This window comes from Phyllostomus discolor, chromosome 1 (genome assembly GCF_004126475.2).
Source record: "Phyllostomus discolor isolate MPI-MPIP mPhyDis1 chromosome 1, mPhyDis1.pri.v3, whole genome shotgun sequence".
In the NCBI taxonomy this organism is placed as follows: Eukaryota; Metazoa; Chordata; class Mammalia; order Chiroptera; family Phyllostomidae; genus Phyllostomus; species Phyllostomus discolor.
Genome location: NC_040903.2, coordinates 211,867,890 through 211,895,794, shown reverse-complemented (window position 1 = coordinate 211,895,794; position 27,905 = coordinate 211,867,890). Strand labels below are relative to the sequence as shown.

The 27,905-nt window shown below is 61.6% G+C and overlaps 1 protein-coding gene across 3 annotated transcripts in view; it reads left to right on the top strand.

Annotated features, from left to right (window-relative positions):
• The window catches only part of SYNE3 (spectrin repeat containing nuclear envelope family member 3), a 70,485-nt gene extending 43,026 nt beyond the window's left edge, over window positions 1-27,459 (top strand). For 2 of the 3 annotated variants that reach the window (XM_036013725.1, XM_036013720.1), the window contains exons 6-18: window positions 121-468; window positions 2,736-2,872; window positions 3,959-4,133; window positions 6,931-7,113; window positions 8,031-8,174; window positions 8,962-9,096; window positions 12,056-12,217; window positions 12,372-12,544; window positions 12,945-13,080; window positions 14,509-14,691; window positions 16,283-16,432; window positions 17,414-17,452; window positions 27,043-27,459. In XM_036013725.1, coding sequence (XP_035869618.1) covers window positions 121-468; window positions 2,736-2,872; window positions 3,959-4,133; window positions 6,931-7,113; window positions 8,031-8,174; window positions 8,962-9,096; window positions 12,056-12,217; window positions 12,372-12,544; window positions 12,945-13,080; window positions 14,509-14,691; window positions 16,283-16,432; window positions 17,414-17,452; window positions 27,043-27,243 — 2,166 coding nt within the window. In that variant the 3' untranslated portion in view covers window positions 27,244-27,459. The remainder of the gene's footprint in view (window positions 1-120; window positions 469-2,735; window positions 2,873-3,958; window positions 4,134-6,930; window positions 7,114-8,030; window positions 8,175-8,961; window positions 9,097-12,055; window positions 12,218-12,371; window positions 12,545-12,944; window positions 13,081-14,508; window positions 14,692-16,282; window positions 16,433-17,413; window positions 17,453-27,042) is intronic. The other variant, XM_036013734.1, reaches the window with a different exon arrangement.
• The last annotated feature ends 446 nt before the right edge of the window (window positions 27,460-27,905 follow it).

Here is a 27,905-nt window from a genome sequence, read left to right as displayed (position 1 = left end):
CTATGGAGGCAGCCCGTCCGCCCCTTGGAGAGGGGCCCCTGGCCTTGAGCCAGGAGTCTAGGAACCCACGTGCAGCCTGACCTCGCCCTCCGGCTTTTCCCCACCCGCCCTCCCCTTCAGGGCATCGCCGATGATCTGCTCAGGGGTGAGGAGTCTCTGAAGAGGCTGGAGGAGCAGGCTGTGGGGGTCATCCAGAACACCTCTCCCCTGGGTGCGGAGAAGATCACCAAGGAGCTGGAGAAGATGCGGGAAGTCCTGGAGAAGCTCCGAGCCCTCCGGGGCGAGGAGGAGGAGCAGCTGCGGGGCCTGCTCAGGTCCAGGGGGGCCTTTGAGCAGCAGAGGAAGCTGCTGGAGGCTGAGCTGGGGGAGTTCAGGAAGGGCCTCCGGAGGCTGGCGGAGGATGGCCTGGAGCCCGCGGCCGGGGCGGGGACCGAGGACAAGCTGGTGGCCCGCTGGAGACGCTACTCGGTAAGCGACGCTGGGCCGAGCCACGGCCGCGCGGTCACCCCGGGAGCTTCTGCGTGGCGGGAATCTCAGGGAGCCTTCAGCACACGCACTCCGGTTTTCCCAAAGTTGGGTGTTTGCACCCATTTTCCGGATGAGGAAACTGAGCCCCGGAGAGATTCCCCACTCCCAGTGTTCCTAGGATCGCATGAGGCATCAGGGGGTCGATGAGACCAGAGGTGGATGGTCTCCAGGCTGCCACTTCTGTGCCTGGTGGGGGCGTGGGGGGTGGCCGACTCCCTGAGCCCAGAGCAGAGGGTGTTCAAGCCAAGGGTGAAGCTCTCAGTGCAGAGATGACGATGGGCAAGCACAGCGGGGAGTCTGGGGAGGCCAACAGACGTGCCCATTCTGGGGAGCGGGGTGGGTTCCAGTGACACGCGGTGTCCAATCAGGGCACCCTCCCCCTCCCCCGTCCCGTATGCCCACTCACAGGAGGTTCGACTTGTGGACGGAGAGATTTAGGAATAAACACCCTCCCCACTCCCGTCATTATTTATTAACTCAGCGAGGTCACTCCGTGTCAGTTCCATCAGGGGAAGCGTCTGGAAGAAGAGCCACGCAGACCCACTTCTGCTGTGCGCTGCTCTCTCCCCTCCCTTCTAAGTCTGCCCGCGAGCACGAGTGTTGTTGCGTGTGTCGGAGCAAGGCACACGGGCTCCCTGGGGCCCGCTCAGGCCCGCCGTGAGGGCCAGAGCCCACTGCGGTCAGCTCTGTGCACAGGGGCAGGTCCACGCCGCAGCCCGTCTGTGGCGGTTAGGGGTGGGGGCTTTGGGACGGGACCGCTGGTCCATGAAGTCCAGGGTCCTCGCTTCGCCAACAGGATGACTTTGGGAAAACTATTCTTACCCTCAGTTAAATGTCAAAAGGGGATTTAATAATAGGACCCCCCCCCCCCACACACACAAATTCCTTATGAACACGTGGAAACAAGAGCACTTAGACTAGCACCTGCCGAAAAGAAAAGCCAACACTCAAAGTACCGCTTTTACCGTGCGGTCCAGAGAGGGGAGGTCAGAGGGTGCAAGCTCTTCGGGATGGGGCGCCCGGGGGCCCTGCCACTGCCCCCTGTCACACAACCGTGTGCTGTTCCGGGAAGCTGTCCCCGAAGCGGGAGGCCGATCACAGCCCGCTGAAGGCCCCCTACCGCACCTGATCCTGGGGTCACCTCAACTCTGACCAAGTCCTGACTCGCTGGGTATCCGCAAAAGGGAATTTCAGAACTGATCACCAGGGACGTTTGCTCTTCAGCAGCACTCGGGCAGTTACTGTTTGCACTTCCTGTGGCGTGCCCTGTAGCCAGGAGCAGCCACACCCGACCTGCCCAGCCCAGCCCAGCGCAGCGGTCTGGGGGCCTGGGGACCAGGCCAGGCATGTGGCTGCAGGGCCGAGGGACCTGTGGTGGGCTGGGGCCGCCCTGGCCCAGCGGAGCAGGGACAGCGGAGTGCACTGAGCCCACCCGGCACCGAGAAAGGGGTGTGGGCTGCTTGCCCTTCCGAGAAACTCAAGGGAGGCAGGTGTGTCAGGGCCTCGGCTGAAAGAGCAGCCTGCAAAGAGAGCATCTGTGCGGGGCAGGCTCACCCTCAGAGCCACACGGAGGGCTGCGGGACCCTGGGTGGGGTCACGGCCACGGCCCCCCCCTTTTGTAGACAGGGAGACGAGCCACTGAGAGTTCTGCAACTCGGCCGGGACGGAGGGGCCAGAACTGGGTCCCGGGCGCGGTTGTGCGGTGCTCCGTGGAAATGTCCTCGCGGCCTGCCCACAACCCGTCAGGCCATCGCGCCTTTCGGTGCTGAGGGGGCAGTGGAGGAGCCAGGGGGCCTGGCTCCAGCGTCCCCCTTTGACTGGCCCTGTGGTGTCGGGAAACACTTGGACGGCGCTTCCTTGCCTGTGAAATGGGCGCACACCCACCCACCCACCTTCCAGAACCCTTGGGAAGCTTAAATGAGTGAGACGCCCAGCACACTCAGCATGCTGTCACTGGTGCTAGACATGAGTTGTTTGTATTACGAGGAGCTCATATTCGTGACCAGGCTGTGAGGCGGGTGGTATTAAGAGAAAACCAGCCTGGCGAGAGAGAGTTGTGTATCGGGAGGTGGGGGAGCAGGGCCAAGCCCCTGCCTGTCTTCTCCCTGGCTGCCCCGCCCCCTGCCCGCCACGCTCACCGCCCTGGACACACGCCCTGTCCCATCCCGGGACCTCACCGCCTCCCTCGGGGCTCATTTGTGCTGCAGGCGACGCGGGCGGCGCTGGCCGCGGAGGAGCCCCGGGTGGACCGGCTTCAGGCCCAGCTGAAGGAGCTCATGGTCTCCCCCCACGACCCGCAGCCGATCCCGGACAGCGTCGTCGCTGCCATCCAGGAGTTCCAGAGGTACAGGGGAGGGGCGGGGGGCTGAGGGGCGGGACTCGGGGCCTCCTGTCCCCACCTGAGGCCGTCTCGGGCAGCGGGCTCGCTTTCTCTGGCAACCTGCTAACTTCAGGAATCCCTGCACCTCTCGATGGCTGTCTGCCACAGGTCTGACTCAGTGTGGTCACTGTCCCTTTGGATAGTAGTTTGCGTTTCTCTCCCCCAAAGAGGCCTGAGTTTGCTCTTGTCCATGCTAAGGGGCTCGTTCACCCATTTCCCCCGAGTCTCTTTATGCAGCTCAGCACTGGGCTGGGTCCACCATGTAATGACCCAAGGGGAGAGTTTTCAACAGGCAGACACCACCCCCCTGCCTGCTGATGGTGCTGACGCCAGCCTCTTCTGCCCCCTCGGCCCGTGGGCTCTCGGGCACAGCAGGTCCCCACCCTCCTAGCTCAGCACGGACGAGCAGACCGAACCGCCGCCCTCGGTGCAGCCCAGCACGGGGTTAATTTGCAACCGTAGCTGTTTTTCAGTGTGTGGCCTCAGAGTTGTTTAGAACTCGGCAGAGGCATCCCTGCGTCCACAGGACCTCTGCCTGACCCTGGGCTTCCTCCGGAATGGACTCCGGGAGCTGCCCCCCGTGCTGTGTGTCCCTGACCGCACGGTGTCCTCAGTCCCCGCCTCTGCACAGTCAGACCAGTGGCCCGGATGGGTGGGGGGATGCCAGCCTGGGGCAGGTGAGGTATGTGCACCTTCTGTGCACAAAGCAGGCCGTGCCCAGAGTTATCGGGGCCCGGCAGGATGGCTGCTCACTCAAGCAAGGATTCGGCTTGCTCCTGTGGGGTCCCCAGGGGCGAGCAGCACCTGTCTTGGGGCTCCGTAGCTGCTCTTTAGAGCTCGACATTCCCTGGTCGTGAGGCTGGGCTGCGAGTCTGTTTGGGGACTGGCTTCTTTCCGGTGCACTCCGCCCAGGGGGCACAGGGCTCACAGCCTGCACAATAGCAGAGGGGCCGCCCCGGGAGCAGCACACGCCGGGTTCCCGGGGGTCTGGGCGCGGCCGCACTCCTGGACTGACCCACTCTCTCCGGTTCACCCCCCACGTCCGAGCAGCATGAAGGCGAAGAGCACCAGGCTGCGCAATGCTGCGGGGGTGGAGCTGTGGCAGCGTGTCCAGCGGCCTCTGCAGGATCTGCAGCTGTGGAGGGACCTGGCCCAGAGGCTCCTGGACGTCACCGCCAGCCTGCCAGACCTGCCCTCCATTCACACCTTCCTGCCCCAGATCGAGGTAAGCGTGGCCCTGCGGAGGGCTGACCTGTGAGGCTGGGGCAGGCCACGGTGGAGTGGGGCACCTTGGGTGTTGTCCTAGGGAAAGGCGTGCTCCTGTGTCCTCTGCTTATCTGGTAAAGCTCACGGCAAACTTGCCCAGCACAGGAGTCCTGTGCGCCCAGGAAACACCGACACTCCTTATCAGAGACAGAGATCCACCGCAGAAGGCAAAGCCGGGCGCCTGGTGTGACCCTAGGACTCTGCACTGATCCTGCCACGGAGGAACAGGAAGGGCAGCCCTCTGGTGGGAACCTGAGCAATGAGAGAGCAGTCAGGCCATGCCCTTTACGTGGTAGGATGCACGTGACAAGTGACAGGAGACCTGACCAATGGTAGCTTAAAACTCAGTGATCTTCAGGCGGTCCCAGGGCTGGCTTGATAGCTCCATGGCATCATTCAGGACCCAGGCTTCTCTAGCTCTAAGCCCCGCCTCCTTTCACAGCCGATGATGGTGGCCACTGCTGCCAGCATGCATCCACGCGTGAACATCTGTACAGGAAGGAATGGCATGGGAGCTAAAGGACTCTCCATCTGCCACTTCCAGCAGGGAGGCAACTCCTCCTTCCCAGAGGCCAGCAGACGCCCCTTACACCTCATTGGTCGACCCAGGTCACATGACCACCCCTGGCCCAATCCCTGGCTGAGGATGACGGGATTACCGTGATGGGTGTCCATTGTAGTCATCATCCTAGAACCTGGAACCTGCCATTTGCTACCCAGACAAAATCCTGGCTGTTCGGTGAGGAAGCCGGAGGAAGGGTGGTTGGCAGAGCCGTGGACCGTGTCCGCCACCCACGCCCGTCACCATGGTAGCTCCGGTTCGCCTGTAAACACTGCCCGGGGCTGCTCTGGGGCTCTGAAGTTCACAACAACGTGCTTTCAGGGCCAGGTTCCTAGACACCAGAGCACCGGGAGTGTCAGCCCCGCTTTGCATTCATTTCCATCCTGACGATACCAGTCACGTCTCCTTGGAGAATGTAAATATCTGCGATGGAAACAAAGAGCCCTCACTGGTATTCCCATGGGCCACGGGACACTGGTGACCCGCCTGGCATCACTGTCCTGTCCAACCTGGTGGAGGCCGGCACCTGGAGCACCCTCCTGGGCTACAGACCGGGGTCTCCCTCGTGGTTGTCCACCTAGCGCTCAGGTCGGAGCAGGTGCATTCTCTCTCCATGTTTCCCACACCGCAGACCATGGCCTTCCCTTCCGGGGGTCCTCTGGGGCCCCTGTGGAGCTCCTCGTGCTCCAAAGGAATGATGGTCCATCTTTTCGAGGTACTCCTCAGAGATCCCCCAGGAGAATTTCATGTGTGCCAGAAACCTCAATTTCAGGCCAGGCTGTCCCAAACACACCCTTTGCATCTGATGAAAATCCATCGCGCCGTTTCCACGAGATATGGTCATCAATAGACCGAAGCTTTAATGAATAAATTACACTTTCTGTGTATTTGAGATCACATTATATAGTTTTATCCATGGATATGCCAACTCTTTTATATATAAGCTTTTTCTCAGCAGCATTTAAAGTTGTTCCAAAAAGGTCATCATTTTCAATGGCTGCCTGAGATTCCATTTGTGGGTATGTCGTAATTTATTGAGTGTATCACAGATATTTAGGTTGCTTCTAATTTTTGTTGTTGTAATTAATATATGTTGAATATCTATCTACAGAGTTTTTTGTCCCCATTTCTACCATTTTTCTCCTCATTTTGCTGAGGGATTCGGGCCAGGAAGAAGTTAGGGTACTTGTTCAAGGTCAGGCCACCCAAGGGAGGCAGAGCTAGGCCAGAATGGTGGGCTCTAGACTTCCATGTAATGCTCTTGTCCCCGTTAGCTCGCTGCTTCCCGGAAACAGCGTTGAGAGTTAAGCAGGACGATTTTGTTAGAAGTATTTGACCCTCGAGGAAACCAGGTGTCACAGAGGGGAAGCCACTTGCTCAAGGTCACCCGGTCATTGCGGCTCTGACCCAGGCCTGTCTGACTCCACGACAGGTGTGTTTCCGCCCTGTCCTCCCACCGGGCAGAAGGCACACCGGGACCTCCTAGAGGGGGAGCGAGAGGACTGTGCTTCCGGAGGGTGGCCAGGACCCCCAGAGCGGGGGTTTCTCGGGGCCGTGGGCGGGAACAAGTCGGGCCAGGACTTCGGATTGCTGGCAGAGAGCCAGTCTTGTATCCCTGTCCCCAGCCTGGCCGGGGTGGCCTGGATGTCACGGGCCGGGGCTCGAGCTGCCCGCCCTGTCTTTTCTTAACCCCCTCAAGATGTCCCGAGCACCACCTGGGAGGTAGCCCACTGCTATTGGAGAAGCAGATCACTGAGTAGAAGGCCAGCCTGGTCTGGTCTGGTTGGGTTCAGCTGCAGTGGGCGCAGCTGGTGCTGGGGCTGGCGGAGGCCAGCAGGCGGCTGGGAGCTGCTGTGGCCCCGGTGAGTGAGGCTGAGGTACCCACGGTCAGCGGCGGTGGGGATGGACAGGAGACGATCCCCAAGACTTGTAGGCAGTGGAATTCCTGCTCAGGCTTTGACAATAAGATGGATGTTGGGGGACGAGGGAGGAATCAAGGTGACCCCGAAATTCAGGGCCCCTGCAGTGCATTCTTGACGGCCTGTTCCTCAGGTTTGCTGCTGCCCCGGGACCCGGCACAAAGGCACAGCCACGGAGCGTTCGAGACTGAACAGGTGTGCCCCTGGCGCGGGCTTTCAGTGCCGTCCTGCACCGTCCTGCTCTGAGGCTAATAGCGACCTGTCTCCCTCCACAGGCGGCCCTGATGGAGAGCTCCCGCCTGAAACAGCAGCTGACCGTGCTGCAGCTGAAGAAGGACCTGCTGGGCAGCGTCTGCGGCCAGGACAGGGCCGCGGCCCTCCTGGAGCAGGTGGCGGGCTCTGTGCGGGACAGGGACCTGCTGCACAACAGCCTTCTGCAGAGGAAGAGCAAACTGCAGGTGAGCCCCGCCGCTGCCCGCCCGGCCCTGGCTCTGGGGCCACCCCTTCCAGCCGTGCAGCCCTCCCTGCGGATCTCAGCTCCACCACGTGCCTCCGGGTGGCCCTGGGCACATCCCTTTGGCCCCACAGTCTCCGGTTGCTCGTCTCTGAACTGGGCGGGATTATTGTGCAACCCTTCTCACTGGGCTCCTGGCCATCGGTCCGCCTCTGCCCTCTGTCCCCTGTCCCCTGCCCCCAAGTCCCCTCTCTGCTCTCCAGGCACTGAACTATATTTCATAGAGAGCTAGGGAGTGTCAAATAAGAAAACACAGAGAAAAAAATTTAAGCTTTGAACCAGCAGTTAACTAGAAACTATGATTATCAGCAACACGTTTCTAAATGTGACTGCATGAAATCGAAGATAAAATGTGGCATGCCGCAGACAGCTCATTCTTCACGTTACAAATGTTTGCTGCGTGTCCGATGACGACAGTGATGGTGATGGTGGTGATGACGGTGACGGTGGTGACAGCTGTGGTCTGTGGGGCACTGATGAGGGGCCGGGCACCTGCTGAGAGCTCACGTCCCTGACCTCGCTGACCCCTCTGCTGCTGGGTCTCCACTCCGCCACAGCAGCATGAGAGCGGCTGCACGCTAGTGGGCGTGGCTGTGTGCCACTGAAACTTTTTTAACAAAAGGGGTGTACGGTGTGGATGGAGTCTGCCAGCCCCTGTCCTAGTGGGCAGAGCAGCTGCATGGGAGGACACTTTGGTGACTCTGAGGAGGGGCGTTCAACCCCCCTCAAGAGCTCTGGGAAGGCTTCCTGGAGGCGGTGATGCCTGAGCGAGCACGAGCGAGCGGGGAGAACGCTGGAGGAAGCAGCTGGGTTGGGAGGAGAGCTGTTAACGTGGGTGCCGCCCGTTCTGTGTCTCTCCAGAGCTTGCTGGCGCAGCACACGGACTTCAGGGCCGCTTTCGAGCCCCTGCAGGAGAAGCTCTCGGGCCTGCAGGTCAGGGTCCGAGCCGAGGGCGGGCTTCAGCGGAGCCTTCCTGCCAAACAGGCCCAGCTTTCCAGGTTGCAGGTAAGGGGCCTGTGGGGCCCGAGTCCTCTCCGCTCAGGTGCTCAGCTGCACCAGGAAGCAGCGCCCTCCTTAGCAGTAACCGGCAGAGCAGCAGCCGCCCCCTCCAGGCACTGGCGCCTGCACTGAGGTCTGATCTTTCATCCTGGCTGACTGGCCCTATGGTTCCTGGCCTCAGCAGGGCCCTTGGCACCTCCAAGACGCTGACTCTGCACCTTAGAAAACTGATAAGCCGTCCATGGTTCAAACTCTAACATCGCTCTTGTTTTTAAAGTTGCTTTGCTAAGTGTCCTAATGAGTCCAGAGGCCTTCGGTTAGATAAACCCATTGGGCCCTAAGAAACGACCTTTCAGTGTACCATGGGCGGGACGGGCGTGGGCTGGATGAGGAGCTGGCCGGCGTTCGGCAGCTGCGTTTCACAGCCCAAGCTCAGCGCATCCCCGCACGGCGCATGTGCTTTGGAAGACGCCACAAACGGCGCATCCGGGGCTTTCGGGCTGCAGCCGGGATGGGGCTCTTCTTAACGTGAGACAGTCACCCAGCGAGAGTCCGGCTGGGTGTCCCCCAGTTTGCTCTCATGGCGTCTCACCGTATTTTCATCTCGTTTGAGAAACTCCCCCCATTCCCGAGAGTGGACCCACCAGGAGGCCTTGTGGTGCAGCTGCTGGTCGGGGACCCACCGTCCCAGGACCCCTCCCCCCGTGTCCCCCACTCAGCGTCCCTGGCCCCGGGCAGCACCCATGACGAGAGGCAGAAAGGACAGCCCTACTCACCACTTCCTCTGCTGTAGGGGCTGCAGGAAGAGGGGCTGGACCTGGGGGTACAGGTGGAGGCCGCCAGGCCTTTCATCCAGGGGAACGCCGGCCACCAGCACAAAGTGGACCAGCTTTCCGCTGACTGCCAGGCCCTGCAGAGGTCTCTGGAGGTAAGAGCTGTGACCCACCCCAGGTCCTGGGATCCGACCCTCCTGGACAGATCCTTCCCCCTTTCTTCCTTCATTCCTGCCCACTCTCCTTTCTCTTTCTCTCTTCCTGATTCCCTTCCTCGTGCCCTCAGCAGGCAGTCATTGGGTGCCTCCTGTATGCCAGACGGCATTCTGGGCCCCAAGGATGGGGGCGCGAGAACAGGATAGCCCTCCCAGGTTTAGGCTCTGGGGGAAGGTGGACGAGTGGGCAGCCAGCAAGTAAATATACACCCCTCCAGGCGGCAGCCAAAGACAGAACAGCACAGAGTGCTCGGGTCCTAACAGGAGCCCCAAGGGCAGCAGGCCCGTCACGCTGCTGCCTAAGCTGGGGCTCCAAGGTGCAGCGGCCTGGTGGCCAAGAACCTTGTCTGCAGTGCCCTCTGCTGGCCACCTGGGTCTTCCTGGGGTTCCCAGAGGACTGGCTCCCTTCTGAGCAGTGGGAACGGAAACGGAGGGTCCTGCCTAGTTCCCCTGAGGACAAGCTGCCAGGCAGGCTCCAGGCAGCACCCTGACATGCACCCAGATGGGGTCCTGGGTCTGCGTCTGTGACCGGGGCGTCGGAGCTCAGAGCCAGCTCTCAGGCTGCCTCCCTGCAGAAAGCTCCGCCTAAGGCAGGGCTCCCCGCCCCCCCGGCCCCGCCCTGCTCAACAGCAAATACTCCGAACAGCCTCTCTGTGTCCTGAGGTTCACAGAGAGTGCAAGTACCCACACCACTTAAAAATGTGACGTGCCGCCCTTTCTATAGTAGAAAAGAGAAATAAAGTGAAGCATGGGGGGGGGGGGCGTGAGAAAACCCCACGGGATTTGGGCTGTCCCCCAGAGCAGGCCGGGGGTGGGGGGGCGCCCCCACCCTCACTGTACCTGCCGGCGTCGCCCCCACCCCACCGTCGGGCACAGTGTCCGGAACCCCCGTGAGATTTCAGAAAACACAGCTCTACCCCAGAGACCCACCGGCCCGAGGGAGGGCTGAGGTCTAGACGAATTCGTTTAGTTCAGTTGAATGGGTCAGCAGCTGATTTATTACGGTGGGGGGGGGGGGCAGCAGAGGAGCAGGAGCCACTGCCCCTGTCCGTCAGCAGCCGCGGAGCCCAGAGACGCAGCGAGCTGCGGCTGTAGTGCCCACGGCCCACGACGGCCCACGACGGCCCACGACGGCCCAGCCCGCCCATTAGAACAGTCAGAAGCAGAGCTCGCTGAGCACCGTGAGGGGCTGCAGGGTGGCGGTTTCCAGCTCCCTCAAACCTCCTTATTGTCTCAGTGCTTCTCCGAAGAAGTGTGTCCCCCTCCTTTGTTATTGTGGCACGCGGTGCTCTTCCAGGCGAACACGTTCTAGTGAGTCTTTCCCCCACAGCCCAGGGGGTTTCCCTGCTCCCATGGGAGGCACGCACCCCACTAAGCAGCGGGGGCCGTCGAGGCCATTGGGTCTGACACAGGAGCACAGGACACAGGAGGGGACAGGGTCAGGGGGCGGGCAGGGAAGGGGAGCCTCCGGTTGGTCGCAGGCCGTCGTTGGAGGACACCGGCGCTGTCCCAGCTGCTGGTGGGCCTGCCCCCCCCACCCCCGTCCGGCAGTGCCAGCCCGTGTCTGTCGAGTGCGGGAAGGCGGGGCCCATGCGGGGCCCCGCAGAGTCACCAGGATGTAAGGCAGGGGTCCGAGCACTAGAGGGGTTGAGGGCCCCTGGGGCCTGACCGCACTGTAGTGGGCTGACAGGGCGGTCCCAGGCCAGGCGGCGGGGCAGAGGGGGAGTGTCTGCTCTGTCGGGTCCACAGCCCCGAGAGACAGAGAAGAGCAGGCGAGAGCTGAGCAACCGGGAGGGGGATGACAGCGAGACTGCTTTAAAAAACTCACCAAGGCCCTGGCTGGCGTAGCTCAGTGGATTGAGCTCGGGCTGTGAACCAAAGCATTGCAGGTTCGATTCCCAGTCAGGGCACATGCCTGGGTTGCAGGCCACGGCCCCCAGCAACCACACATTGATGTTTCTCTCTCTCTCTCTCCCTCCCTTCCCTCTCTAAAAATAAATAAATAAAATCTTAAAAAAAAAAAAAAACGTCACCAAAGTCCAATCGAGTACAGAAAAACGGCCCTCTAAGTGCGCAGCATGATCAGTTTTCACAACTAACACGTCTGTGCTACCAGCACCCAAGCCATGGCACAGAATAATACTACCAGCCCCCCCATCCCAGCAAGCCCCCCGTGTCCCTGCAGTCACCGCCCATTCCTGATAGCCGAAGGGGACCCTGCCCTTGGACTTGAGACAGCATAGGCTGGGGTTGCCTGAGCGTGTGGGTTATTCAAGCCGAGTCAGACAGTTTTCTCTTGTCGTGGCTTCTGGCTCTCGTGACGACGGGTTGTGAATCCACCCACCCGGGGTGTGTAGGCTGTTCCTGCTTGCTGCCATATAGTATCCCGTCAGGCGACGGTGCCTCGGTGTATCTGTCCATCCTTCTGTTGGTGGGCGCTTGGGTGGTTTCTGGTCTGGGGCTCTTGCAGGCAAGGCCACACGCCTGCCTTTGGCGGGGACGTGCTTGCATCGCTGGGTGGGCACCCAGGGCTGAAAGCCTTGGGTCATAGGGCTGCCCATGCTCTGTTTTAGGAGAAACTGACCTATTGTACTATTTTCACAAGTGGTTGTACCAACCGGTGGTGGGTGAGACAGCCGACTGCTCAGACCTGGGGCAGGGAAGTAAGACAGGCTGAGAGGCACTTTACACCAGAATCTGTCTTTCTGGGGTGAATTCTTTGCACCGTGCAGAAGAGAGGACCAGCGTCTCTTGTTCTTGCTGGGCAGGGGCCCTGGACGGGAGCCCTGGGGGCCGTCACAGCCCAGGGCCCGGGCAGGTCCGGGGGCCCTGCAGGGTGGGGGACCCAGTCTCAGCACCCCCAGCACTCAGGGCGCCCCGGCCTCCGGCTGTGCCGCAGGACCTCGTGGACCGGTGCCAGCGGGGCGTGCGGGAGCACTGCACCTTCAGCCACGAGCTGCTGGAGCTGCGGCAGTGGGTCGCCATGGTCACTCAGAAGCTGGAGGCGTACCTGGGGGACACAGGCCCGTGGGATGCCCAGTCCCGCGAGGCCGAGGTCGAGGTAAGCTGGCTTCCCCGGCACAGGTGCTGCGTCCCCAAAAGCAGGCCACAGCTCCCACCCTGGGGGGCAGAGGCCATCCCCAGCCCCACCCCACCCCACCCCCGCCGGGACCTCACTGGGTGTGTGAGTGTGAGTGAGTGTGTGCGCCCTTCAGCGGCTGCTGGCGGAGTTCCCGGAGAAGGAGGCCCTGCTGGCCCTGACCGAAGCGCACGGCCAGCTGGTGATGGAAAAGTCCTCTCGGGAAGGGGCGGCCGTGGTCCAGAAGGAGCTGGAGGCGCTGGCAGAGTCGTGGCGGGCCCTGCGGCTGCAGGAGGAAAGCCTGCGGAGGTGAGGCGGCCTCCCGGCCCGGAGCCTGCTCGGGACACGGCCCTTCCCGCGGGGGAGGGCTCGGTGTGCCGGGGACGGAGGGGTGGGACCCTGCGGTGCTGCAGCGGGGCGGTGGGTGCAGGGACACGCCCGGCCTGCGAGCGGCCTCCAGCCCACTCGGGCTTCTTCGGCCGCACCTGCGTCAGCGGGCACCTGCGCCTCGTGGGCCGTGGTGTGGGTCTCAGGAGGGAGACCAGAAGTGCATGAGCCTTGGGGACGTTCTGACGGGCCCGAAGGGCCGGCACAGACCTGGGAAGGGTGGTAGCCACCCACGGCCACGTGCCCGACTTCTGTCACTTCTCTGTGAGTCCCCGCCGTCACGTCTGTCCCCACGTCAACCGGGCCGACCCTGTCTTCTCAGCCTCATCAGGAACCGGCAGCTGCAGAGGACGGAAGTGGACTCGGGGACAAAAATGGTTTTCACCAACAACATCCCGAAGACCGGGTTTCTCATCACCCCCACCAATCCCATGTCCGTTTCCAGGCGTCACCGGCAGGTGAGTCTGTCTGGTGGGGCTCCCAGGAGGGGCCGATCCTGGGTCCAGGGATCAGGGGCGGGGTGAGAGTCTCCTTCCCCCGCCTCCCCAGCTGCCTGTGGCCACAGGCTCAGCTCAGGGCTTGGCAGTGCCCTCTCTCTCTCAGCTGAGCCTGCCCCGCTGCATCTCCAGCGTTCTCTGTGCCACGGGACAGAGGGACTCAGAGACCCCAGGCCTGGGCCCCCGGCGACGGTCCCAGGCATCCCTTGGACAGACAGGCCCTCACCCCTCAGAAGCATGGCCCTGAAGGGAGGGGGGGTGGGGGTGGAAGCTTCCTGCTGGCCCAGACTGCAACCTGGAACCACAGGAGATGGGTGTTTGTTGTGCCACACGCTGTGTTTTGTGAAGACAGCTAGCCTCGGTGCGTCATATTGTCCCTCCTGTCCCCTGGCTGCCTTTACGGGGGAAGCACATTGGAGAGAAATCCACTTCTTGGTCTTCGAAGACGGCCCCCCCGTCTCTCCACTCATTGCCCCATTTCCCTGCCGAAGGCACGTGGGGGACGGGGGTAGCTGCGTTCGGAGCGCGGGGCTTGGGGCTGGATTCAGCCTCGAGCGGGACGGAGGCACTTCCCACCGGCCGAGGGCCCAGAGCCCAGGGCAGAGCCTCCCATGCTGGAACGTGCGCCCCAATTGTGTTAAAACTCAGACTCGGATGCAGTGGGTCTGGGGTGGGGCCCGTGAGGCTGCCTTTCCCCAGGCCCCACCCGCTGCTGGGACCCGGAGCACCTGTCCAGAGACAAAGGGGTGGGACCCACAGGCAAGGAAGTGAGGGTTTGCAGGAAGCGCGGTCCGCAGTGGCAGAGGGGCTGTGGGAGCCTGCGGCAGCCTGACCGTGACCCAGTTCTGGGGCAGGGGAGCCCTCCGGGGAGAAAGGGAGTGGGGGTGGGGGGCGAGGAGAGGAGCGGAGGGGGCTGCAGAGGAGACAGCGTGTGCGGAGACCCCCGGGGGAGAGCACGGTGCGGGGCCACGGCATGCGAGTGGGCTCGGGGCTCGCAGGACGAGCTGCAGGGCCAGGCAGAGGCAGAGCCTGAGGCTTTGGGGCCGCACGGAGGAGCGGGAGGGGCCCCCGCAGTGCGTGAGCGAGGGCTCAGCTGCAGGGGCGTGGGAGCTGGACAGAGCCGCAGGGGGACAGAGCGGCAGGAGGGCGGCCACCACGATCACGACCACAACCGTCCTGGTCGGGCACCAAGGGCTGCCCGGGAGCACAGGGAGGCGACCGTGAGGAGTGCCCCTGAGCCCTAGACACCGCGGCCACGTTGAGCAGAGACCTGCCTTGCCCCCCAGGCCTCGCTCACCCCCACTCTCTGCCTCAGACGGGACCCCCGGGACATGCGGCCCCTTGGACGTTCTCCCTCTGACGCTCTGGGCGCCCCGCACCCTCCCGCAGGCAGACCCCCCGCAGGCAGACCCCCTGCAGGACGCAGACAGGGGCCCCGGCCCTGCAGGTTACCCCCATCTCCTGAGGAACTTCGCGCAGTGGCTGCAGGGGGAAAACGCCAAGCTGGTTAGAACCATCGCGATGAGGTCGGCCTCGGCTGAGGACGAGAGGACCAGAGAGACGAGGCTGCAGGTCTGTGACACCCCCTCCCTCCCCCGCCCTGTGCGCTTGTCCCCAGAGCATCCTCCCAGGAAAAGGAGCACAAACCACACTCAGGGGCTCAGCCCTGGCCTGTGTGCGAATGATGACTCTAAAACCGGGCTGGTGCGGGTGTTCGGAGGAGCTGTGCCCCGCGTGTCCGTGTACTCAGCGTGGTTCCGCACTCCCTGGCCGGCTGGGGCACAGCGCCGCTGCTCCTTACCTGTCACGTCCCTCAGCCGCGGGGCCATGGGGCAGGCCGTCCCGGTGGTCCGTGGCCTCAGGCAGCAGCTCTGCATCTCACTCATGGTCCGAGGCCCGGCCGACCATGGGGGCGGGCTCAGCGGGCCAGCCTGTCCACCGCCCCCAGTCTCCCTCTCCCACTCCCAGCTGGAGGTGGTCACCAAGCCCTCCTTGGTTCCACCCCCCCCCCCCAACAGGGCTGGCCCCTGCCCCTTCTCACTGTTGCTCGCCACTTTTGACCTTAACTGTTGAGACCGGGGAGTCTCAGCCCAGGAGGGAGGGGCTTTCGGTCTCGGCCTCCGCAGAGCCCAGACTTTGACCTTTGAGTCCAGGGCCCCGAGGGGCTGCCAAAGCAGCTCTGCCCCCCCACAATCTCTTCCAGACCAGCCAGTGTCGTGTCGGCACAGCGGGCCGCACCCTGGGCTGCCCCTCTGGGCTTCACCCTCACCCTCGCCCTGCTTTTCGCCCGATGGGCCTCACTCTCCTGTGACCTCTGTACTACCTGCTATTTTATGTTTCTTGTAGTCAAACCTCAGGTTTCTTTTTCTTTATTTTCTTTTTTCTTACTACATAGTTCTGCATCTGTAGTGCCTTTTATCGTCTTTAATATTTGATCCTCAGGGAGAGGCGTGGCCCAGTCTCCTGGTCGACCATGACCAGGATGTCCCTCCTCCCTCCCACTCAGCCACTCCTCCCGCCGCCGCCCACCAATGCCAGCCCTCTCAGGATGGCTTACGGTCCCCCGGGTGAACCCTCTCGCCCTTGGAGAGCTCACGTTCTGGGGGGCTGTGGGAAGCTAGGCAGCACACCCTCGTCACATAGCCAGTCGGACGGGGCAGAGCAGGACCCAGCCAGAATGCGAGCCCCGGCCCCTGGACAGAGAGGGCCGCTCCAAGCCCTAGGTCACACCACGTCTCAGGGACCCTGAAGATAAAAGCCCCCCCCCCCCCACAGGGGGACACAGAGCTGTGTTTCCGTGGAAAAGTCACAGCCCCGGCATCACTCTGCCAGGCTTAGCCATGCCAGCAGGAAGATGTTCAACAGGGGTAGCCGTCGTAATGGCTCCTCTTAGGTCCAGCCCTCTGGGGACCCGGTTCTAGATCGCCAGAGCTGGACGTGGCCTTGGAGGTCAGCGGGGCAGCCGGCCCTGTCCTGCGGGGTCCCCTCTGTCACACTGCAGAGAGCCAGGGCCTGGCCTGGGCTTGAGTTTGCACGGACGGGATTCTTACTTAACAGCGGCCTTCAGCTCCCCTACAGGGAAACTCGCTTGGCTCCTCCCCGCTGCCACGTGGGGCTGCCAGGGCCTCTGGAAGGTGCACAGGACACTGCCTTTGCCCCACAGGAGCTGGAGGCTCGGGTACCGGAAGGTCAGCACCTCTTCGAGAACCTGCTTCGCCTTGGACCGGCGAGAGGGACCTCGGAGGAGCTGGAGGATCTGCGCTACCGGTGGATGCTGTACAAGTCCAAGCTCAAGGACAGCAGCCAGCTGCTGGTAGGACTAAGGACTCTCGGGCCCCGGGCCGGGGGGGGGTGGGGGGACTGCAGCTGAGCCCCAGCCCACCCGCATCCAGTCTGCCCTGTGCCTGCACAGGCCGGACGGAGGGGGCCGCTCAGAGAGAGGAGAGATGCCGGCCTAGGTGCCGGCCGGCGAGATGTCCCTCCCCCGTCTGCCACCCTGCGAGGCCGGGGCTCCGGTGACAGCAGCAGCGACTGTCACAGTTAACGCCCGAGGAGCACTTTGCTGCCTCTAAGCCGCAACCTCTGTGGGTGCCACCCCGGCCCATCCTCGTCCTCACGGCAGCCCTCTGCCTGAGCAGTTGTGCCTCCGGTCCCCGGAGGGGCGCAGGGGCTCTGAGAAGGGAAACCCGCCCGAGGCCCCAGAACTGGGCGGTGGCCGGGCTGGCACTCACGTGCACCCCACCGCTGGAGACGGGCAGATGGAGCCTGGGGTCCTGTCCCCTCCTCCTCTACCCACTGGGACTTGGAGCGAGCACTTTCTCCCTTTGGGCCCCGGTGTCCCCTCACACCAAACGGTAATAGCTAATAAGAGCCTTTGTTATGTGCTGTGTCCTCGTAGAAGCCTATAAAGGAGGTGCTGTTCTTACTCTCTGAGCAGAGATGAGGAAACTGAGGCCAGGGGATGAGCCTGAGCAGGGGGCACCCCGGGCTCCGCAGCTCCGCGGGCTGGCCCTGCAATGTCCAAGCCGGCCACTAGGTGTCAGCCCAGCCCCAGGCTGGCGGCCGTGCCCTCAGGCCCAGGCTTTCCCAGACAGAGCCCCACCTGGGCCTGAAGTGCGTTAAAAAGCTCATTAAACCGAATCACCTGCTGGTTCAGCCTGTCCAGATGACCAGAAGTTTTTAAAGAAACGCTCCCCTGACAAAATGAATATTCCATTACAGGCTCTGCTGGGATTTAAGTTGCACTCACTTAACTGTTTTTTTCCCCTTTTCCTCTCCTTCCCTAAAATAACAGACACAGAGTTCTCCGGGGCCGCCGACGGGATTCCAGAAGGTACGGGGTCTGCCATCTGCTGCACACGGCTGCAAGGCAGGGCGTCTAGAGGGCCGGTGGGCCTGCGACGCGGGGGCGGGACTCCTGGGCTTTCTGGAAGGTTCCGTGAAGTCTGAGGAATATTTACGCAGGATCAGCCCTGGGCTGCACTGCATGCTGGGCCCCAGGATGGCCCAGGGGAGGGCAGAGTGTCCCGAGCTGTGACAGACACACGGTAGAGGGGGACCCTAGACATTTTCATCCGAAACCAGCACCGGGCGAGGCGTGAACAGGGGCGCTCGTAACGGCCATGCTGTGACGAAAGGTGTGAGCCAGGCTGTCCCAGGAAACCTGCACCTTTGCAAACTGGACAGTGCGGCCCCCTGAGTGGTAGACAAGTGTCAGGGCTCAGTGGGGGACGGGTGAGGAAGGGGCAGGGTGCCTTTCCTGTTCCGCCAGGCGTCACCGCTTAGGCCCCCGAGACAGACTCCGAGCCACTCCCGTGGGAAGTGGCATCACTGATGAGTGATGAGCGCTGTTGCTCTGGGTGCTGCACGCCGACCATCCGCTGCGGGCCACGCACTGTGCCGGCCGCGGCCAGGGCGTGGCATCTACCTGTCCCGGCGGCACGCACAGGCATCATCACCTCCGTCGTGAGCGTGAGGAAGCCAGGAAGAGACAAGTTGGAAAGACTTGCTCAGCAAAGGCTCCGGCGTGGTCTGGGGCCTCTGGCCCCAAAGCCTCTCACGCACGCCTTGGAGAAAGCACCCCTGAGGCCTGGCGGGTGTCCCCGCTTCTGGAAAAGCCCAGTGTGGATTCATGTCCCCGGGGCCCCCTTTTCCAAGGGAACACACGTGTTTTCCTGCCAAGCACTGCCCGTGAGACACACGCCTGCAGCCTGCTCTGCTCCCAAGCGGCTGCGTTCCTCGAGGTCTCTCTCACCCCGGAGTCTGTTTCCAGATGCTTTGCACACCGGGTTCTTCTCGGTCCCCAGCTGGTGGTCGAGCCTCGAATGATAAGGAGAGAGGGTGTTCCCTGGACAAGGCGAGGTGGTCACGAGACCAAGGCTGTGCTCTGAGCCCCGTGCCAATCAGCTTTGTGGTCTGGAACAAGGAGCTTTGCCTCTTGGGGCTCACTTTTCCCATCTGTGAAATGGGACTATTAATGTGGACCCTATTTGGTTCATTATCTAGTTTTAAAGATCACGCGAACTGCCGCCTGTGGAAGTTCTTTAGAGATCCCAAGACCCTGGCACCCCCCACCACTCCCCAATTTAGAATAACGAAGAGACTCCTCGTGAAACAGGGAGCAGCACCGGGAAGGATTGGGTTGGCCCACACCTTCCAGCCTGGTGGGACACGGGGGACCTGGGGCTGCCTCTAGCTCTCACCCTTGAAGCCCCTCCCTGGCTGGGAGCCCTTACCCATGCAGCTCCCAGGCTGCAGTCCATGGGGACCCACGTCCGGGTCCCCTGGTACTTAGCACATAGTAGGTGCTCACTCAGTATTTCTGAGTGGGGGACCCTCGTCTGGCTCACCACCGCCCTCCAGCGCAAGCTCACGCTCCCAGCAGTCTGCAGTCAGGTTAGTGTGGGGTGTTCGCAGCCCCGTGTTTATCTGCTGTCTCCTCATTCATTTGTTCGTTCATTCATTCATTCATTCCACAAATGTTTGCCGCGTGCTGACCTTGTCCCAAGCGCTGTGTTAGGCCCCGAGACCGATCCCTCAGTGGACACAAAAGCCAAGCCCTGCCCCGGCAGCCTGTGCGTGCTGGCCAGGTGGGGCAGCGGGTGGAGAGAGGACTCCCACCTCCAGCTGCTCTTGCAGAGCACAGGCCGAGGCTCCGGGTCGGGAAGCTCCCAAGGGCGGCAGCCACGGCGTGGGGGCCTTCTCTTCCTCGTGGCCGACAGGCGTTGGGCACCACTTCACGGGGTACGCGAAGCAGGCAGGCTCTAAATGGCCCAAACATCTGCTTATCTGGGCTGGGTTTCAAACACTCAGATGTGTGAATGTTTGCGTCCGGTGCTGGCTGGGTCTGGAGCTAACAGGGTTCAGCCCACTATGAAGAAGTAAGCACCTGAAAGCCACTCTAGAGAAGCCGTCTTGGGCTCATGTACAGGACAGCTGGTCTCGGCACAGATTTTGCACCCTTCCCCCAGGGTTTTGCATTCAGCAGGTCTGGGGTGGCCCAAGAACCTGCCTGTCTAGTGCGTTCCCAGGTGGGGCTCAGGCAGCGGGCCTTTGGGAACCGCGGCGCTGTGTTCTGTGTTGGAATCCGGGACCCACCCGTAGCGCATACGATTGTGGGCAAGTCCCAGCTTCCTGATGAATAGAAGGAGGGTCCGCTGAGCTCGTGGTGGGCAGATTTCTTGTAACAGCCGGCACATAGTAGGCCCTTCATTGCCACAGAAATACGGACCCTGGAGACTCCTGCAGACGCCGCCCCTGCTCCTGTGTCTGAGGACAAAGGGATCGGTGACACCCTGCGGGGGGAGCCTCCCCTTGGCCTGGTTCTGGTGTTCATTTTCCTGGCCGGGGTACGTGCATGCGTGTGTCGGGGTGGGCACCCGTGTGCATGCGTGCACGTATATGCACATATGCACGTGCACACGCAGGTCCGACAGGTAGAAAACAGGCACCGTCTTCAGAGGTTGTCATCTTGCCAACTTAAAAACATTTCATATATTATTTTTATTCGAAAGGGAAGGGGGAAACCTGCCCCAAAGCTGATTATTTATGAGCCGTCGGCTTTGCACGCTTTTCTTCTCTCTCCGTGCACCGAGTCACTGAAGGCTCCAGCCTTGTCAAGGGCTCCAGCCCGCTTGTTGGTATAAACACAATAATTGAGATTTATTAAATTTGCAGCTGCCTACACATTGCCGGCTCGGTGCCACGAGCTGTTTGCCTGCAGCACTCAGACGCGCGAAGTGAAATTGCTTTGCACGTCACAATTGGGCCCTGAGTCGACTGGACTCCTGCCCGGGCCCGGGGAGCGGGCCAGCCTGCCTGAGACAGACCGTTAGCTGGGGACAGGTGGGCCTGCGTCTCCGCCGGCCCGGGCGAGCTGGCGCGAGGCCTGTGTGCCAGACCGCAGGCGTGGAGAGCGTTGGGTGCTGTGGCCTCTGGGTGCAGGTTTGGGTGCTGGGTGTCCCGAAGGTGGCATTTTACTTACTTGACCCTAGTTTGTCCAACAGGTTGTAAGGCTCCTGAGTTTTTGCATTTCCACATCTCTCGAATTGGGGTGTCTTAGTTCAGTAGGGTTCTTCCAGTGAAGATGTGGACCGGCTTCTCCCCCCGCCCCCCGCCCCAGGACTCCATCCACCTGAGATTTCCTTACATCAACATCTCCCCGTGTGGGTTGTGCTGTTTTGTTCTCCTCTGGACCACACTGGCCAGGTCCACTCAGACGGCCCACCTCTAGGAGCCCCGGCCTGTGGTTCCCGTTCTCAGGGGGAGTTCTGTCTCCTGCCCCTCACCCACTGCCACGGTCGCCTCCAATTTCCTCGCTGCCCTTTCCTGTGAGGCGGGGCCAGTCCTTGTCGCCCCCAGTACTGAAGGCACGGCTCTGTGGTGCCCTAGCTTGGTGTGGGGTCTCCAGTCAACGCTCCGCCTTAGTTGTTAGTTTTTTCTTAATTAGTGGGGTGGACCATAATGGCGCGCATACAACCAGCATCTTAAAGCAGGTGTAATACCGGAATACCAAGTCTCAAGGCATCGGTGAGTTTTCCATGTTAGATAATGACTTTTTCTTCCACTAACTGTGATTTTTTAATTTCAATAGTCCCTACTGTGTGCTAGACCACATGTCAGGCCCCTGATGCTCCCAGCCACCTTGACTTTGCAGTGGGAGGAGCGTGGCCTCTTGGCCCCCTCTCCATGGGGGCGACAGCCAGGTCGGGCTAGAGGCCAAGGGGACGACATTTGACTTGACCCCCCTGAGGTTCACTGTCCTATCTTGGGGACTGGTCAGATTTGGTTTTTCTTCGATCAAAGGCCTGGGCTGTGCTAGGGCCCTGCCGTCTGACCTTCCAAAGGAGAGAGCCAGGGACGGACCTCAAACCTCGTGCTGCGTCCTCCCCGGGGCCCTGTCCGCCCACCTGTTGAGCCCAGGGGAACTGGCCCTCGCTGATTGATGGAGTCCATGCTGACCCTCTGGACACGAAGTTTTTGAAACTTGTCTTTGACCACTGGAACCCGGAATTAATGGCATTTGCTCTTTCTATTCCCTTCTCCTTCCGTCGCTCAGCCCACCCGCCTTCCACCCTTGAACGCCTCTGAAATTCGCCCCAGAAAGGTAACCGGCAGCCCCCTCTTACCAAGCACAGGACCCGTATCTCTGTCCCCACCTGCTTGGCCCCCAGACAGCCTGGGGCCGCGTGGACCGCATTCCTCTAGCACGGGTGTCCAACCTTTTGGCGTCTCTGGGCCACACTGGAAAAAGAGTTGTCTTAGGCCACACTTTAAATACAGTATGACATGTAGTCAAAAAAAAATCTCATAGCGTTTTAAGTAAATAGATGATTTTGTGCTGGGCGGCCGTCCCGGCCACCCTGGGCCGCATGCAGGCTGCAGGACGTGGGTTGGACATGCCTGGCCATGTCCTCCAGTTCTTAGCCATGACCAACCGTGGGTGCCTCTCATTCTGTTCTGTTTTGTTGTTTTGTCTCTTACTTTTCCAGTTTTCAGAATCAGCGTTGATAAGATGCAGTGTTCAAGAAATCCCATTACTTAATCCTCCGTCCATACACAGGATGTTTAAGCTGCCTTAGTAGCCTTTGAAAAAATGAATACTCTGTGTTTTTTGAGTGGTCACAGCTCTGTAAAAGAATGCGCAGCTCCCGCGGAGAGCCCCCGTACGCCCCTCGCCTCCCCACCGCGTCTCCCCTGCACTGCCGCCTTGCGCTGGCGGGGTGCACTGCTGACCACTGGTGGACCCATCCGGCTGCGTCAGTCCTAGCTCGGGGCCCTGGTTTAGAGCTCACTCCTGGTGGGGCACATGCTGTGGGTTTGGGCAAATGTGTGATGACATGTACCTGCCCCGACAGTATCGTACCGAGTATGGCACTAACCCCCCTCCCCCCTGTGCCCTTTTATTACCCCTTTTCCCTCCTCCAGAGCCCCTGGCAACCGCTGTCCCGTTACCTGTTTCTCTCAGCAACAGGCATTTAAATCCCCCCCACGTCTCCTCGTGGCTTGCTCTCCCATTGCTTGTCACCACCGAATAATATGCTGTGGGATGGAGGAACCATTCACTGTCCTTTGTATAGGTCGTGCCCCTCGGTTAGGAACGCATTCTCACACTGTATTTGCTCCTCGCTTCTCTTTAGTTTCCTCTGCGCTGAGGCTTTTTACTCCTCAGTTGCACTTGCCCTTGACCTTCCTGAGTACAGGCCAGACACTCTGCAGACTGTCCCTCAGGTTGGGTTTCCTTGGCGTTGCCTCGCGATGAGAGCGGGCCGTGCATTTCCGGCAGGAATGTCCCGGAGGTGAGGCCAAGTTCTCCCTCAAGCGTCCCCTGGGAGACCCCGGTGCGAACGCCCCCCCCCCCCCAATGTGGGTGCTGCTGCCTCTGGCCATGCGATGAAGGCGGTGCCTGCTGGAGTCCTCCCCTGTGGCACTGCTGTCATTCCTCTGTAACTAGTCAGTGCTCTGTGGGGCACCGCTCAGACACACCGTAGACACAGTGCCTCTTCCTTCCATGGCTGTTTCCCGGGGGTCCCTAGGGCCCCTTTCCCTCTCACAGGTCACTCTGTCGCTGACGCGTCCTGCCACCGCCACAGCCCTGCTCTCTGGCTCTAAGTCTCTCGCTCTCTCTGGCCCCTCTCCGGTCTGGGTCTACCCTAACTTCAGTCCCCAAGGGCCAGCTTCCTGCTTGACGTCTGCCCGGGGTCCCTGGGACCACCTCAGACTCCACGGGTCTCAAGGTGGCCTCACTGGATCCCCAACACCCACCCGAGCCCCAATCCCTGTATCAGTGGGAGCGCTGTGATCACCTGCTTTCCCCAGCTGGATGCCTCCAGCTTGTCCCAGACCCGCACCGACCTTCGTTCCAGTCCCAGGGTCAGAGCCGGGGCCGGGGCGGGTCTCAGAGGAGGCAGGAAGAAGGAAGGAGAGAAGGGGGCGGAGGGGCGGGGAAGGAAGACCACCTAAAGCCCATGCATCCGCTCCTGAATGAGGCTCCCTCCTTGCTCAAATAATGCCGGAATCAGGGGTGCCCAACCCGGGCTGCACGTGGCCCAGGATGGCTATGAATGTGGCCCAGCACAGAACTGTAAGTTTACTTAAAACCATTTATTTGCTCATGAGTTTTCATTAGTGTTGGTGTAATTCACGTGTGGCCCAAGACAACTCGTCTTCCAGTGTGGCCCAGAGACGCCAAAACGTCGGACACCCCCGGACAAAATCACCCCCCACTCCAATCATACCACCCAGAGACACTGCCCACCAGTCAACCAAACCCCATCCCCCCCAAAGGCTGACTCAGGCCGGCTCAGGCCGGCTCATCCCCTGACCCCCTCCAAACCGCCCGCCCTGGGCCTCTGGAATAAGACAGTTCCACGGCCTGACCATCCTACGCAGAGCCACCCCCCAGGAGGATAGGGAATGGCCCCACCCCGCCCAGCCACTGCCACCAGCCCTGGTGGGAGCTGCCCGGAGCCTCTGTGCTCCCACGGGGAGTGTGTCCTGGGCTGTGACGCGGAGCTTCGGCCCGAGAACTGAGGGAGAAGGCGTCCAGGGCACAGCGGGCAGGGCCTGGCCGGGGAACTGTGGGCGCCCGGAGACCCCCTGGAGCAGCCGGGGAACGAGGCGGGCCCCAGACATTCCGGAGAGTGTCGGGGGAGACCTCGGAGAGGAAGGCACGTGGCATGGTGGCCCGTCAGAGCAGCCTTCCGGGCCGAGCTCACTGCTGACTGAGAGTCCGGTGGGGGCACGGGGGCTGGCCCACCCTGGGCTGCCGGCGGAGAGCTGGCCCCTGGCTGCCACCTTAGCTCTTGGTGCTGGAAGCGCCTCTGTGGTGGAGAGTGAGACCTGCTCCGTGGTGGAAAGCCCCTGAAAGTCCCACTCTCGGACCCCAGGTCAGGGCGGGATGGCAGCTCCGGGCTGGCTGACAACAGAGGCCGCGGGTGACCTTCATGGTGGTGGTTTAGTTGTTTCTTAGGAGAGACGCCATGGCAGGTGCTGGACAGAGCCTGGGCTGTGGAGCGATGCTGGCCATTTGAGCTTATCTGTTGACCTTGACCTGGTGCCGTTCCCACAGGCTTGGTGTCTTCTTCCGTGAAATGGGCCCGGGGAGGCCCACATCCCCAAGGGGCGCTGGGGCCTCAGGGAGCTGTGAGTGTGGGGCAGCACTGCGGCAAGGCCCGGGGGGGGGTGTTTGGCACACTCATTAACGGGGGAGCAGCTGTGGGAACAGCTCACGGCCGGTGGGCCGTCTGCGTGGTCACACCACAGGCACAGGGTGGGGGGACGAGCCAACAGCCAGACGCACAGGAAGGGAAGGAGCCTTCTGGCCACCGTTTCAGTCACTCAGCAAATGCTTGTCGAGCACTGCTGGGGACACGGCGGTGGACGCAACTAACGTGCACGCTGCCTCCGGGGCGCCCGGGCACGCAGACCTGAACCAGGCTCCAGAGGAAAGGTCCGGGCACCACGAGAAGGTGCGACTGGGGCTCGTGCTGGTCGAGGGGCCCGGGGAAGCCACTCACCGCTGACATTGGAGGGACCAGCAGGTGCTAACCAGGTCCACTGGCGGAAGGAGGGAAGTGAGCGCTCCAGACAGGAGGGGCGGCCTGTGCAAAAGCCCTGTGGCAGGAGTGGCGAGGGCCTTTAGGGGCCCAGAAAGGGCATTTAAGGAGAGGGGGGTGCTCTTCTCTCTGATGGGACAGGGAGGTTGGGGGCGTCTGATCCTGGCATCTGGTGGAGGGGAAACTTGCGGGACCCCCAGGACCTGCCAGCCTGCCCACCTGCCCACCAGGCAGAGGAGGAAGGGAATGAGCATTTATCGAACACCGACTATGTACACACGTTACGCATAGCATGCGCTGCCTCCTGTACCCGACCAACCTTGGTAGGAAGGTGTCGACCCCCATTTCCCCATAGATGAAGGGACTGCGGCTCAGGGAGGTTAACTGGCCTGTCCTAGGTCACACAGAGCCAGGCTTAGAGCCCAGACCATTTCTTCCCCCCTCCCGCCACACCCCCTTCACCCTTTCATTAATGGCAGATGATTAGGTCCCAGACTCCTGAACCCCTCAGAGCTCTCACAAGTGATGGTAATCACACAACGTCTGCCGTCTCCACCACCAGGTGCTGTAAACCCTCCGTGCCCGCGTCCTCCTGTGCGGGGGGGCTTCTCACATCCTGGGGGAGGCCCCTTCTGTCTTTGGGTCGGTCCAACTGGGCGGAGGCAGAGAAGAGGCAGCACTTTCGGGGGGAAACTGAGGCACAGAGGAGCTCCCAGGCCTGGGAGGGGCCGAGATCGTCCATTTCTTTGTTGGCTGCCGAGAACGTAGCTCATGCCCGCTGTGTGACTGCGTGTGTGCCTTCTGAGCATCCGAGAGTCACATTAAAGTGTGTCTTTTATTTTAAAGAACGCTTTAGACTCCGGGTCCCTCCAAGTGAGGATGTGAACTCTTAAGTAAACAGCCGCCGGGCAGGCGGCAGGAGTCCTGGGGAGGAGACGCCCCGCCCCGGCACTTCTCAATGCAAACACACTCTAGACCTTCCAACACGGTGTCCCCCGAGGGTCACGGCCAAGGCCCAGCTCCTCGCTTCAGGAAGCTGAGTGTTAGTTAGCTCGGAGAGTGGGGGAGCAGACAGAAGCGGGGCCCCTGTAAACAGGTGCTGTGTCGGGAGACCATCCGTCACAGGTCTGTAGCTGTGGGGTACACCCAGGCTAAGGAGGGCCTCGGCATGCTGTCTCCCCCTCCTTCCTGCTCCCAGACCCCAGACGGGCTGGACGTTTGGAATGAGGCAAAGACAACCCGAAAGGTGGAGTCGAGTTTGACTCCTTGCAGTGGCCGGCCCTACAAGGCCCTACCTGAGCCGAGCTGGTGGGCAAAAGCTTAGGTGCCAGCCAGGTCTGCCCCAGCCTCACACGGCCGTGGGGAGGCCTCCTCCCCGGCACAGGGTGCCCACGTGGCTTTGCACCCCACCCTGTCTCATTTATTCCTCACAGCTCTTCTGGGTAGGTATCATTATTACACCTTTTTACAGATGAGAAGTTTGAAGTTCAGAGAAGTTGAGTGACCCACTCAAGGTTCCCACTCACAACCAGGCAGAGATTTTGTAATAACTGGCAGAGTCTGTAACTTGATATATTTGTTCTTCCTTTCGTGCCTTGACTGGTTTGAGAAAACTGGAGAGATCTTTGCTTTTGGGCCAAACTCTCATCGGGCCCACTTCCCAGCTGGGAAGACGGAGACCCGTGAGGTCAGATAGGGGACCCAGAGCCGCAGCTGCCTTGGGTGTCCTCCTGGCTCCGCCCACCCCGCCCTTGAGTTCTCCTGGCCCCGCCCCACCCCGCCCTGGAGTTCTCCTGGCCCCGCCCCACACCGCCTGCGCCTGCGCAGAGCCCCCAGCCCTCTAACCCCTGCTGCTCTGGTTCTGCAGGCCCAGCGGCGGCGCGGACCCTGCGCCCTGTTCCGGAAGGTGTGCTGCGTGGCGCTGCCCCTGCAGCTGCTGCTGCTCCTGCTCCTGCTGCTGCTGCTCCTGCTCCCGGTGGGCGAAGACAACCGCAGCTGCGCGCTGTCCAACAACTTCGCCCGCTCCTTCATGCTCATGCTCCGCTACCACGGCCCGCCCCCCACCTAGCCCGCGGGGGCCCGCAGGTGACTCTCTCCTCCCGCCTTCCGTCAGCCCTGGGCTCCTCCCGAGGACGCCGGGGACTCTGGGAACAGGGGCAGGGCAGGCCAGGCGGCTGAGCGGCCCCGTGTAAATACTGCAGCCACGCTCCCGGCACAAAACTACCTTTTATACAGTGTCGTCTTCGTCTATTTATACTAAACGCCTACTATGTGCAACCAGGAATCATGTACAGACTTTTTATACGCTCTTATGTAAATGCTCGGGATGGGTCGTTTGAAAGGCGGCATCCCCGCGTGGTGGGGAGAAAGGTGGGGCGTGGCTGCCCCGGGAACCGTGACACATCTCGAGGTCAGCAGCCTCTTACCCAGAAGCCCAGCCCCAGTCCAGGTGTTAGGGGAAGGGCCTCGGAGCCGTCACCGCAGATCAGCACCCCGTGTCTCAGGCACAGTGAGGACAGACATGCTTGTCTAGTTTCTAAAGTGACAGCAGAGTAGAGCAGGGATGGCGATGCTCAAAGGCAGGCCCGGGGATGGCCATGGAAAGTGACATGTGAGCGAATGTGTTGGGGGGGAGGGGGAGTTGGAGGGAGGGGGAGCACAACAGAGAGGAGGCTGGGGAGAGGTAGAGGCAGCGCAGGATGGGGAGCCCCCGAGCCCATGGACCAGGGA